The following is a 12,852-nucleotide window of genomic DNA, read 5'->3' on the forward strand; positions in this document are numbered from 1 at the left end:
GGTGCCCGTGTCAGATGATGGGTGCCCGTGTCAGATGATGGGTGCCCATGTCAGATGTTGTTTGACCCCCAGACAGCTCCGTCACACCGAGGAGACCCAGCACGACCTGTCCTCTCCCTAAAGCACTCTGGGTTTTCCTGCACCACCACCTCCAAACCATCTGCAGGTGGGGGAACCACACCCAGCTGGAGCCCATGGGGACTGTTGCCATGCCATCCCTGCTCCTCTCCCATCCCCTTCCTGTCCCACATCCCCGGGAGCTCAGGGCTCCCGCTGGGGATACTGACTCCTTCCCACCCACTGCAGGATGCTGCATGTGCCTTGCCAGAGGGGTGCAGCAGTTTGGGGTGAGAGCAGGATGGGCACTGACGTGTTGCTCGGTGTTATCCGGCTTTTCCCTGGAGTAAGAATTGTGCTGGTGCAGGATTGCTGACACCTATACTGCAGCTGCAGTGGAAAAACAGCCACGCCAAAAAATGAGGGGCCCAGCCGTGGTTAGGGGATACAACACTGTGTGTTCCCAGCACCCAGCTGGCTGCAGGAGCCACAGACCGGGGTGGGTGTCAGTGATACACCGGGTGTCCCACCAGCTCCCAGCCCTGCTCGCCAGGAGGACGGGCACTGTGCCCCCTCCACAGCTGTAATGGTTGGCAATGGTGATGGGGCACCTCCCCATACACACCGTCTGTCAGCCCCAGCCTTGGGGAGCTGGGGTGGGGACTGCACCATGCCAGGGGGAGGGATGGCTCAGGGGGCTGACTGGCTCAGAGGATGGCTGGTCCTTGCCCCACGGACCCCACATCAGCTCTCCATGGCTCCAGGAAACAGGGGTTCCCCAGGGAGCAAACCCTTTCCCTGCCTTCTCCCTGGCTGCCAGGCTGTGCCTGGCTGAGCTGGCATGCTCCCACCTCTGCTCCCGCAGGATCTTTGGACTTTGTGCTGATTTTGCTGTTTGCTTTTATTTAGCAGCGGGATTCGCTTTCCATGCAAAGGACAACAACCCCCATATCCGCTGGGGCCTCCTCCCTCCCACCCCCCATCCCTCTGCCCCGGGGCAAAGACACAGGAGGAGGGACCTGTCACCCACATTGTCCCCTGGCTCCCTGTCCCGCTGGGCACCACCAGGGCAGCCATGTGTGCCCTGCACTGGATCACAGCCTGGGCACTCCTGCTCCACGGTATGCCAGAGGGGGGAGCTGGGTGCTGGGGTGGGATGGCACGTCTGGGACCCCCAGGAACCAGGCACAGAGGATGCAGGATGTCCCAGGCACAGCTCTGGGTGAAGCAGGGGTGGGTTCGACCCTGGGGCAGAAATGGGGCTGTGGCAAGGGGCTCAGCCTGCCCACCTGCCCCAGCCACGGGCTCGGGGCAGGTGACGGGTAGGGAGCAGCCCCCCAGGGTGAAGGGACCAGGCACCCAAGGCCCCCCCCATGCTGAGGGTGACCCCACCCTGCATTGTCCCATGGACCCAAGCTGGGTGTCCTTGTCCCAAGGTGAAGAGCCAAGCACCAGCTGGTGATGGAGAGCCCAGGGAGTGGCGGTGCCGGCGGTGGCACCTGGTGCCAAGCAGCCCTGGGGAGAGGCCAGATATGGCTGGGCATGGCCCCGCTGTCAGCCAGCTCTCCAACACCCTGAGTGCTGGGATGCTCTGGGTCAGCTCACCTGCTCCTGGGCATGGTGGGCACCAGCTGTTCCCCGTGATGATCCCACTCTGCCATGGGCATTGGGAGATTTACTTCTTCTTGAGCCGGGCAATGGAGCTGGTTTCCACCCACTGTTCCTGGGACTAAAACCCAGGAAAACCAGTTTCTGCAAAAAGCCCCAAAGCTGGTCTAGCTGGTGTTTGGGGCTGGGGATGAGGGTCACAGCTGCCTGGTGTGGTTCTGGGCTGGAGCAAGGGGCCAGCAGGACCCCAGGCTGCAGCCTGAGGCTCCCGGTTATTGCCGCACCCACAGGCTGTGCCGCAGGGCGGGTGCCACAGGCTCCTTCCACCAGGAATGACATCCGAAATTGCTCCACGGACCCACCGGTGAGCCTTGCCTTGCTCCCCCTCCCTGTTCCTGAGACCCCCGGCATACTGTGCCCCCTCAGTCCCAGCTAATGTCCCCCTGTGCCACCAGTACCTGCCACCGACGGCCACCAACACGACGGCACGGCTGGCGGCACTGCGGGACACCATGCGGGCCCACGGCGTCAATGCCTACATCGTGCCCTCCACGGATGCCCACATGGTAAGGCAGCAGCTCCCCGTGCCCCCGGGGACCCTGCTGGCATCCACAGCCACCTCTCACAGCTCCATCCCAACTCCAGAGCGAGTACATCTCCAAGCGGGATGCCCGGCTGGGCTGGCTCACGGGCTTCGCCGGCTCCGCAGGTGAGGGCACCCCGCAACCCTGGGTTCCCTGCTTGGGAGGCTGGCACCTGCCTTCCTGCTAGTCCTCATCCCTGGGGATCCATGGGCAGGACATTGTCCCACTCTCTGAGGGCCCCCAGGGGTCCCTGCCAGCTGCAGGGAGGGAGGGAGGGAGAGGTGATTCCTGAGCCCCCGCTCCTGTCCCAGGCACCAGCGTGGTGACAAAGGACAAGGCTGCCCTGTGGACTGACAGCCGCTACTGGACCCAGGCAGAGCGTGAGCTGGACTGCAACTGGGAACTGCAGAGGACGAGTCAGTGGGGGGCAGGATGGGGGGCTGCTGAGTCTCCCCGCTCCCGGAATCCCCCCCAGCCCCTGCCACAGCCTCCTCTGGGCTCAGCATGGGCTGGGACACGGTGTGTCCTCGCAGTGCCACCCAGCTCTCTCCTGCAGCCTGGATCGAGTCCATTGTGATGTGGATCATGGAGGAGGTTCCTGTAGGGGGGAACATCAGCTTGGACCCCTTCCTCTTCTCCGTCGGTAGGGCTGGCTGACACTGGGGGTCACCTTGCCCACGGGAGGGCAGCCCCAGGGCATGGATTTACCATATTCCCCCACCTGTGGGCTGCTTCTTCCCCCCTCAGCCACCTGGAACAGCTACAGCCAGGCTCTGCACGGCTCCGGCCGCACCCTGCTCCCCCTGGAGACCAACCTCGTGGATCAGGTGTGGGGTGACCAGAGACCCCCTCCCTCCTCCAGCGACATCTACAGCCTCCCGGCAGCGTTCACAGGTACGACCCCGGCCTCCTCACGGCTGCTCACCCGCAGCACCCCCAGCCCAGGGCCGTCCGTGGTGGTCCCTGCACCGAGCCAACCACCTGCCCCACTCCCAGGGAGCAGCTGGCAGGAGAAGGTTGCCGGGATCCGGCAGCAGATGGAGCAGCACGTGCGACGCCCGACGGCCGTGCTGCTGTCAGGGCTGGAGGAGACAGCCTGTGAGTACCCGCGGTGTGTGGAGGGTGCCATGGCAGGTGCCCCGGGCTCCGAGCCCTGGGGCTGGGAAGGCAGTGGCAGTCACAGGTGCAGAGGTCTCGTTCCTGACAGGGCTCTTCAACCTCCGTGGAGATGACATCCCCTACAACCCCGTCTTCTACTCCTACACCCTCCTGACCGACACTAACATAAGGTGGGCAGCATTTCCCTGTGGGCACAGGGCATGGAGGGGGCTCATCATCCACTCCCCTTCCACCCTTCCCTTCCTGAGCTAGCCCTCATCTGATCCTCCTCTGAGCCCCGCTGCCTCAGGCCCCAGCCCCACATCCCTCCCAATCCATGCCGCCTCTCCCAGCCCACCCTGGGGCACCGCACCCTCGCTTCCCGCACAGCCCGACGGAGGGCTCCTCCCGTTCCCAGCCCGGCATCACTTCTGAGCCCCCCAGCCCTCTGCTCTCCGCTGGCGTGGCTGGCCTCGGGGGGGACCAAGGGCAGCAGGTGAACCCCCACTCTGTGCCCGCCCCATCCCGCTCCCTCCCCAGCCTGTTCGTGGAGGGGTCACGGCTGTCGGAGGCGGCGCGGGAGTCCCTGCGCTCCGGCTGCCCGGGGCCGCTGTGTGTGGAGCTGCAGGAGTACGGGCAGGTGAGCGCCCACCTGCGCAGCTACACCCGCGGTAACGTCACCGTGTGGCTGGGCACCGAGTACACCACCTACGGCCTCTACGGCATCATCCCCCAGGTGGGTACAGCCGCGGCACCGAGCCTGGCCGTGGGGCAGGCGGGTCCTGCAGGCTTGGGGACGGCCCCGTGCCACCGCGCTGTGGCCGCCCCTGGGGTCCGAGGGGACAGGTGGCCATGCCACCTCCTGCCTGCCCTCGCAGGAAAAGCTGCTGGAGGAGAGCTACTCGCCTGTCATGAAGGCCAAGGCTGTGAAAAACGCCCAGGAGCAGGAGCTGCTGCGAGCCGCCCACGTAAGGGCTGTCCCCGCCCCCGCAGCCCCCTGCACAACGCGGGGACACTGCGGGACGCCGGGTCCTGATGCCCTCTACCCGGTGCCGCCGGGGCACCCCCAGGTCCGGGACGCCGTGGCCGTCATCCAGTACCTGCTGTGGCTGGAGAAGATGGTCCCGCAGGGGCAGGTGGATGAGTTTTCAGGGGCTCAGCACATCGATGATCTCCGCAGGTCAGTGCTGCCCCCGCGGCACCCCCTGCCCAGTGAAGGGCAGCTGGGGACCCCCAGCACCTCCCTCCCTCCCTGCTGCCTTCCAGTGCCCAGCAGCACAGCCACGGGCCCAGCTTCCAGTCCATCTCGGCCAGCGGGCTCAACGCAGCACTGGCCCACTACAGGTATGGCCAGGGCAGTGGTGGGCAGAGGGCGGTGGGCGGTGGGCAGTGGGCAGCTGGGAGAGGGCTCTGACCCCCTTCCCTTGCAGCCCCTCCAACGGGAGCAGCCGGGCACTGTCTGCAGGCGAGATGTACCTCTTTGACACCGGAGGGCAATATCTGTGAGTAGCTTTTAACAGAGACCCCCCCCTCACAGCCCCACATCTAGGGGCCCCCAAAGCCCTGTGGCACTGCAGCGGCATCGCCCCCATTCATGTCCTTCCTTTGCAGGGACGGGACAACAGACATCACTCGGACAGTGCACTGGGGTCAGCCCACCCCACTCCAGAAGGTACCAGCCTCTCCTGTGTCAGCCAGCACCCTCTTTGGCTGCCCAGGAACCCCCTGCACTGCCCAGGACTCCCTGTGGCACTCGGCACCTTGGTGCCAGCTGGGGCTGGATGTGCCAGGGTGGGTGTCCGGGCACCACCGTGCTCACGCCCCCGTGCCCCCGCAGGAAGCCTACACCCGTGTGCTGATGGGCAACATCGACCTCTCCCGCCTCGTCTTCCCGTCCAACACAGCAGGTGGGTGCCAAACCTGGCATTGTGCAGCCCAGCCCTGCCCAGAAACCCTGGCACAGGGAGCAGGAGAGCAGGGGGGGCCCCGTCAGCTTGTTGGCCTTCATCCCACCCGCCTCTTCATTCCCCAGGGAGAACGGTGGAGTCCTTTGCGCGCCGGCCGCTCTGGGAGGTTGGACTCAACTACGGCCACGGGACCGGCCATGGCATCGGCAACTTCCTCTCAGTCCATGAGTGTAGGTGGCACCAGCACTGGCACTGGGCACGTGGGCTGAGCTGTGGGGACAGGGACGAGGACAGGAGCTCATTGGGGGGTACTCATCGCCCAGTGGAGCCTCTTGCTGGGGGCGTCCTCTACCTGTAGCGTGTTGGGGTGCTTTCCAGGGTGACTCCATGATCCTTGCCAGTGTGACTCCCATCCAGTGTGACTCCCATCCAGCATGACTCCCATCCAGCTTACTGGAATGATCCAATGATTCTTGCCTTGGTGGCCCCATGGTCCTTGTTGGGATGGCCCCCTGGTCCTTGTTGGGATGGCCCCCTGGTCCTTGTTGGGATGGCCCCATGGTCCTTGCCTTGGTAGTTCCATGGTCCTTACCAGGGTGGCCCCATGGTCCTTGCCAAGGTGGTCCCACAGTCCTTGCTGTGATTATCCAATCAATGGTCCTTGTCAGGATGGCCCCGTAGCCCTTGCCAAGATGGCTCCATGGTCCTTGTTGGATGTCCCCACAGTCTCTGCCAGGTTGGTCCCATGATCCTTGCAGAGATGATCCAGTGGTCCGTACTGGGATGATCCAGTGGTCCGTACTGGGATGATCCAGTGGTCCTTGCCTTGGTGACTACGTGGTCCTTGCTGGGATCAACCACGGTCCTTGTGTTGGCCCCGTGGTTCTCCCTGGTGTGCACCTTGGTCCTTGCTGGAGTGTCCCTGCAGCACACACTGTCCCTGGAATTCTCACCCACCCCATGTCCCTGCAGGGCCTGTGGGATTCCAGTCCAACAACGTGCCACTGGCGGCCGGCATGTTCACCTCCATCGGTACGTCCCACCAACCCGGACGGTGCCTCAGCCGTCCAGGACAACCCCAGCCCCAGGACCAGGGAGGGGGTGTCAGCTCTTGGCCCCACTCAGGGGTCAAATTTGGCCCTGCTAGGGTGGGCTAGAGGAGCCATTGGGGCTGGGGGCTCACCAAGCACCCTCCTGGCCCCCAGAGCCTGGATACTACCGGGACGGTGAGTTCGGGATCCGCATTGAGGACGTCGCCCTCGTGGTGGAGGCACAGACCAAGGTAGGGCAGTGGGGCCGGGGTGACAGGGATGGCACAGCATGGGGAGCTGCATCAAGTCAGGGGGGCCCCCCCAGCGGGGCTGGGGGCACCCAACAGCATGTCTCTGTGGCAGTACCAGAGCGAGGAGAAGCCTTTCCTGACCTTTGAGGTGGTGTCCCTGGTGCCCTACGACCGCAACCTCATCGACCTCAGCCTCCTGTCCCCAGAGCAGGTATGGGGGTGCTCGGGGTGGAGGGCAGAGCAGGGATGTGAGGCCAGCACATCGGGCTGGGGTGCGGGGAGAGCAACAGGGGCTGGGGAGTGGATGCAACAGGAAGCCAGGACCATGGCATGCGGTTGGAGCAGGTAAATGAGGATGGAGCAAGGATGGACGTGTGGATGGAGAGGGGCAACAGGATCTGCAGGTGGGGCTGGTGATTGGGGTGTGGGGCAGCTGGACGGGGAGGGCCAAAGGGGCTAAGGGGTGGCAGCATCCAGGGCAGCCCCTCCAGTCCCCTGCTGTGCCCGGCTGCAGATCCAGTACCTAAACTCCTACTACAAGAAGATCCGTGACCATGTGGGGCCAGAGCTGCAGCGGCAGCAGCTGCAGGAGGAGTACGAATGGCTGGAGGAGAACACCAAGCCCTTCCCGGTGGGCAGCGCCGTCACCGCCACCGCCACCACGGCCATGCTGGCCCTCACCTCGCTGCTCTCGGTGCTGCTCAGTGGGCTGCAGGCCTGACCCTGCACCCACGGCCCCGCCACCCCCTCCTGTCACAGCTAGTTCTTCCCCTGTGCTCACTTCCTTTTTTTTTTTGTTGTTTTCTATTTGCTCTTTTGTGATTAAACATGAGCAACGCGGGCGGGGGCTGTGCCCTGCTGTGCCGGGTGTGCTGCCTGTGCCTCACCAGCAGGCGTGGGGCTGGGGCACTGCCCCACATGGCCCCCAGCCGCATTCCTGTGATCCTGCTTGTGCCACCTGCCCTGCCCTGGGGCAGCCAAATCAATGCCAACAGAGACGGATTTGGGCAGATTGTAATTCTGGGGAAAAGATGGAGGAATTGGAGTGAGAGGGTGCAGGACAGTCAGCCCGACCTGGGACATCTCCGCAGGTGCCAGCAGTGGGGTGACCAACAGCATGTCCCATCCGGGTGTGATGCTGAGCTGGGAGGACTTATAGATGCAGGGGACACAGGGGACATACCAGACACCAAGTGTCACACAGAGGGCTTGACCATCATGTGCCAGCAGGACGAGCAGGCACAGGGGAGGGCACGGCAGAGGGGTTGGGGACTGTCACCCTTTGCAGGGGGTGGGGGGACACTGTGCCCACCTGCAGCATCGCCAAGGGGAGGCACAGCACGGGCAACACCACCGGGGGGGCAGCACGATGGCCGAAGGGTGCCAGGGCGCAGGCACCATCCCCACGCCGGGGGCCCCGGGCAGGGCAGCAGTTCCGTGGAGAGTTTCCTTCCTCCTGCCCTAGCCCGCGCCCCGGCAGCCGCCCCAAGCACGGCTGCAAGCGCCTCTCATGTGACCGCCGGCTTCCTGTGCGCTCCCGGCTCGGTGCCGGTGCCGCGGGACGGGACGTGCCGAGGTGCTGCCGAGCGCTGTGCCCTCTGGCCCCAGTGCCATGCTGCGCCGCAAGCCCTCCAACGCCGGGGAGAAGGAGCCGGGACACAGGAAGGTGAGTGCTGGCAGCATCCAGGTACCCTCAGCACACACGGGTATCGCTGCACACCCAGAGTTGTCCGAGCCTGGGCTGCCATGGGATGCTGAGCAGGAGGGCTGGTGCCAGGGAGCTCGGCAGAGCCCCAGGGGGTTGCGACAGCGTGGGAGCGGCACTGCCATCCGTCTGTCCCTGCTGCCACCAGCCACTGTGGCCTCGCCAGCGCGTAGTCCTGGCATTGCCCAGCTCCCACCCTGCCTTGCATCCTGGTGGGATGGGTGGCTGGGATGCGCAGTCCCCGGGATCAGCATGGGTGCCTGCTGGGGTGCCGGTGGGACCCGTGGGGCTCTGCTGGGGGGGGCTGTGGCCCCCGCTCTCCGTGGCCTCCCCACGGCGTGGGCGGCCGCCTGCCATTTCCTGGGGGGCCGCGGCGGTGCCGGGTGTGCAGCTCCCAGCCCGGCAAGGTGCTGCGGTCGAGGCTGCAGCTCTGTCACGTGTCGGCCGCTTCCTCTGGCAGCACCGCTCTGAGGTGGGAGCCACAGCAGCACCAGCTGCCAGCACCGCGGCCCCCTGAGAGCCCCCAGCGTGGCATGGCCGTGTGCCACCCCCTGACAACCTGTCTGGAGGCTGGAGTCACCGGTGGGGGCCACAGTCATCCCCCTGCACCAGGTCTCACACCAGCTGGCACTTCAGCTCTTGCCAAGCCCTGCTGGGCTGGCATCAGCATCGGCAGGTCACCGTGGGGAGCAGGGCAGTGCCTGGTGCCAGGGCCCTGCCCACGGCAGGCACACATCCCACCATGGCAGCTCATCCATGCTGGGAAGCTCCCGCGGGAAACCTGGGTGAAGTCCCCCTGGCTGCACCGGGAGAGCCCATCCAGCCCGGCAGGTCCCAGTGGGCATCCCCTGCCCTTGCCCAGCCACAGCCACTCTCACTTCCCTCTCATTGCTGTGCTCTGGGAGAGCTCGGCCTCCCTGGCTCACATCCCGCTGCCAGGCTCTCCAGGGCTTCTCCAGCGCTGGGCCAGCAGCTTTCCTGGCTTCAGAGCTGTTTTATCTCTGAAGGGAGAGCTCCTGGAGGTTCAACACTCCTGGATCTGGCGGGTTCGGGGTGCTGGGGCAGGAGTGGAGATGCACCTGGAGCTGGCCCTGCCCTGTAAAGCCCCAGCGGGGGTGCTCTGGGTGTCCCACTCCGAGCCAGCCCTCTGCAAGGAACGCCGAAAACAAGTGCTGAAGGATACTCGGTGGAGCCGAGGAGGAGGAGAATAAAGACGGGACAGGCTGAGCAGGGGCAGGAAGGGCCTCGGAAGGAGCTCGGAGCCGGCAGAGCTGCTTGAGAACGGAAATCGCTGTTTGTGGTGGTGGCAGAGTGAGCGCTGCGGTGCCTGCTCTGAGCTGCCGGCAGTGGGAGCCGAGCTCACCTGGCCCGAACATGCGAGCCGGCTCCCATGGAGTCCTGGCATCCAGGGATGAGGGAGACCCGGGACCGTGTGGCTGTGCTGGGAGATGCTGGCTGGCTGGCACCAAGGGCTCCTGTCATGGAGAAACCCTTCCCATATGGGGCAGGCACCAGACAGGACATGGAGATGGAGGCAGGCAGGGGGCACAGGGAAGACTGGAAGGAGCAGGGACAGAGGGGTGCAGCAGGACTGAGATTCACAACCTGCCTCGATGGCTTTGGAGCGAAGATGGCACTGAGCCAGCTGAGGGTGCTCTCTGGGCTGTGGGGGGCACTCACAGTCAGAAAACACGGGAAACTTTCAGTCCTGGAGTTGACCACGGAGGCAGAAGCTGGGACGTGGCTGCTCTCATGTTCCCAGCCCTTCACTGCCTGCCCACTTGTGGGTGCTGCAGAGCCCTGTGTTCCCCCAAGACGTGCCTAGCCCATGTGCCAGGACAGCAGCGTGGCACAGCCCTGGGCTGCTCCCAGCTTGGCAGTGCCAGACTCCACACTGGAGCATCCCTGCCCCAGGAATGCTGTGCCAAGCAGCTGCACAGGCATCAAGAGCAATACCAGGGCTCTGCATCCCTGGTCTGGCGGGCTCATAGCACATGGCAGCTCCTGGAGTGGGGTGAGACAGGGGAGACTGTGCCAGCCAAAAAACACTTCCATCTCTGGCATCGCCCTGGGAAGGGCAGAGCAGCCCCGAGGGAGGAGGGGAGCTGGGGCAGGGGGTGCAGAGAGAAGCCCTCACACCTTTCCATCTCCCCCCTCACACCCCTCCCCCTGCCCCCAGCTTTCCCTCCAGCGCTCCAGCAGCTTCAAGGACTTTGCCAAGTCCAAGGTCAGCTCCCCCGTGCCGAGCGAGAAGGAGTTCAACCTGGAGGAGAACGTGAGTTCCCAGCCTCCCCAGGGCAGCAGCACCCCTTGACGTGCCCTGCTCCCCTGGGATCCCCTTCCCAGCCTATTTCAGAGCTGGTTTCCCCAAACTCCTGGTCCTACCAGGGGCCCACATGCCATGGAGCAGCCCATGTTCCAGCACGTGTGGGATTTGGGGTCTCGCGGCCCTGTGTGACCCCGCTGAGGCTTGCCTGGGGTGAGGGGCTCTGCCTTCACTCTCCATCCCTCCGGCAGATCCCTGAGAATGATCCCAGCAGTGCCAGCCCTGAGGATGCCCCGCGGAGCAGTGGGACGAAGCTGGGCAGGAAGTGGCGGGCGGTCATCTCCCGCACCATGAACCGCAAGATGGGCAGGATGGCCGTGAAGGCACTGACCGAGGGGAAGGTGAGCGGGGGGCATGGGGGACATGGGCAGGTGAGTGGGGGGCTGCTCCCCCTCCCCCAGCCTGACCCCGGTCCCCACAGCAGGGAGAAGTGGAGGAGGAGGGGTCCCCGTGCCCGCTGTCCCCAGAGGGCAGCACAGAGGAGTGGAGCCACGACAAGGTGCCCCTGTCGTACCTGGAGCTGGAGGAGGAGGAGGACGGGCGCCCACCCCTCAGCCGCCAGATGTCCAGCGGTGAGCCCAGCCCCGGCAGCACACCGGTCTGAGCCCCCAGCAGAGCACATCCTGACCCCCTTCTTCTCTGCAGGCAGCGACATTCCCAGCCCTGGTGGTCCCCGGGACAGCCTGCAGCTGGAGGAGAGTGTCCCAGCCTACACCGGCCCCTTCTGCGGCCGGGCCCGCGTCCACACCGACTTCACCCCCAGCCCCTACGACAAGGACTCACTGAAGCTGCGGGTGAGCCACAGCCACCGCGGCCCTGGGGAGGGAGGGACGGTGGCTGGGGACCCTCCTGAGGCAGAGGTGTTCCCCAGCTGTCCCCAAGCCTGCACCCACTGCCACCCCATCTCCTTTGGCCCAGAAAGGGGACATCATTGGCATCATCGAGAAGCCGCCTGTGGGCACCTGGACTGGGCTGCTCAACAACAGGGTGGGCTCCTTCAAGTTCATCTATGTGGATGTGATCCCTGAGGAGACAGTCCCTGCCCGCAGGAGCCGAGGCTCCAGCCGGAACAAGCGCCTCAAGCCCAAGACCCTCCATGAGCTGCTGGAGCGCATCAACCTGCAGGTGAGGGACGGGGGCCATGGGGAAGTGGCACCCAGCACGTGCCCAGGGCGCCAGCAGTGGGACCACCCCCTCTCTGCTCCCCTTCACTATCCCCCATCCCTGTGGGTCCCTCCACTGAGTACTCCAGGGGCACAGAGGGGACACATGGGGCATTTCTGTGTGATGTGGGGGCAAGTGCCCACCACGGACCCGCACCGGGGGCCAGGGGAGTCCCCCGAGCCCTGCTCATCCCTGCCCACCATCCCCCACCCAGGAACACATCCCCACCCTCCTGCTGAATGGGTACCAGACCCTGGAGGACTTCAAGGAGCTGAAGGAGACCCACCTGAACGAGCTGCACATCACAGACCCCCAGCACCGCGCCAAGCTGCTGACGGCCGCTGAGCTCCTCCTGGACTACGACAGTAAGAGCACCGGGGAGGGAGTGGGAGACCCCCACCACCACCCACAGCTCCTCCAGCTGGGCACCCCAGCAGCACCACTAATGCCTCGGTCCTTCTCCCAGCAGCCAGTGAGCCGGAGGATGGTGACAGCTCTGAAGCACTGCCATCACCCTCGGAGCCCAAAGGGGACATTCCCCGGGACTCAGGCTGCTTCGAGGGATCAGAGACCCTGGATGGCAGCCGGGAGGAGGCCGAGCTGGGGGGTCCTGAGGAGCAGCTGGGGGCTCTCTCCATGGCACAGTCCCCCTGAGCCCACTGGCACCGCTGCTTCCCGCTCTGGCCATGGCAGTGGGGACAGACCAGAGGGGACAGCTGCTGGCAGGGGACAGAGGAGCCCCAGCGGTGTGACCTCAGGGCCCAGCTCGGCCCCAGCACCACAGGCAGGTGCTGTACCCCCAGGACATTTTGCATGGTGCTGCCTGGCACTGCTGCCCCGATGTGGGGGCTCTGGGCACCCCAGGGCACCGTGCTCCAGGCATGGGCTGCTGCTCCTGGATTTGCCAGGAGGCTGGAGGGACCTGGGGACGGGAGCCATGCCTGCAGGCAAATGAAGCCTTCACTGTCACTGCTCAGCATGGGCACACAGAGACTCCCCCCTCACTCGCCATGGGGGGCAGCAGGATGCAAATAATGCAGCTAAGACACCCTGGAAGTGTGAGATGGAGAGGCTGGAAAGGCACAGGGAAGGGGGAAGAGGCAGCTGGCTTGGGGCAGCAC

General features: G+C 65.2%; 2 protein-coding genes across 3 annotated transcripts; both read left to right on the top strand.

The window, feature by feature from the left end:
• Positions 1-983: 983 nt before the first annotated feature.
• XPNPEP2 (X-prolyl aminopeptidase 2) lies at positions 984-7,377 on the top strand. The gene is made up of 21 exons (XM_027696085.1): positions 984-1,178; positions 1,956-2,029; positions 2,121-2,231; positions 2,311-2,374; positions 2,561-2,665; positions 2,806-2,892; positions 2,997-3,143; positions 3,246-3,347; positions 3,457-3,538; positions 3,888-4,083; positions 4,226-4,315; positions 4,418-4,527; positions 4,614-4,691; positions 4,778-4,849; positions 4,959-5,019; positions 5,185-5,254; positions 5,380-5,484; positions 6,227-6,286; positions 6,460-6,536; positions 6,649-6,747; positions 7,051-7,377. Exons 1-21 carry the CDS (start codon positions 1,133-1,135, stop codon positions 7,255-7,257), a joined length of 2,043 nt encoding a protein of 680 aa, XP_027551886.1. The 5' UTR covers positions 984-1,132; the 3' UTR covers positions 7,258-7,377.
• Positions 7,378-8,097: 720 nt separating this feature from the next.
• Positions 8,098-12,784, top strand: SASH3 (SAM and SH3 domain containing 3). 2 transcript variants are annotated; one of them, XM_027696087.1, is made up of 8 exons: positions 8,098-8,202; positions 10,421-10,516; positions 10,759-10,908; positions 10,989-11,139; positions 11,213-11,361; positions 11,486-11,692; positions 11,946-12,096; positions 12,198-12,784. In XM_027696087.1, the coding sequence occupies exons 1-8, from the start codon at positions 8,149-8,151 to the stop codon at positions 12,383-12,385; spliced, it is 1,146 nt and encodes a 381-aa protein (XP_027551888.1). In that variant the 5' UTR covers positions 8,098-8,148; the 3' UTR covers positions 12,386-12,784. The 2 variants fall into 2 exon arrangements, with proteins under 2 accessions (XP_027551888.1, XP_027551890.1); XM_027696089.1 differs by having other exon boundaries at positions 12,201-12,784.
• Positions 12,785-12,852: the final 68 nt, after the last annotated feature.

This window comes from Neopelma chrysocephalum, unplaced genomic scaffold (genome assembly GCF_003984885.1).
Source record: "Neopelma chrysocephalum unplaced genomic scaffold, ASM398488v2 Primary Assembly neopelma1_105, whole genome shotgun sequence".
Lineage (NCBI taxonomy): Eukaryota > Metazoa > Chordata > Aves > Passeriformes > Pipridae > Neopelma > Neopelma chrysocephalum.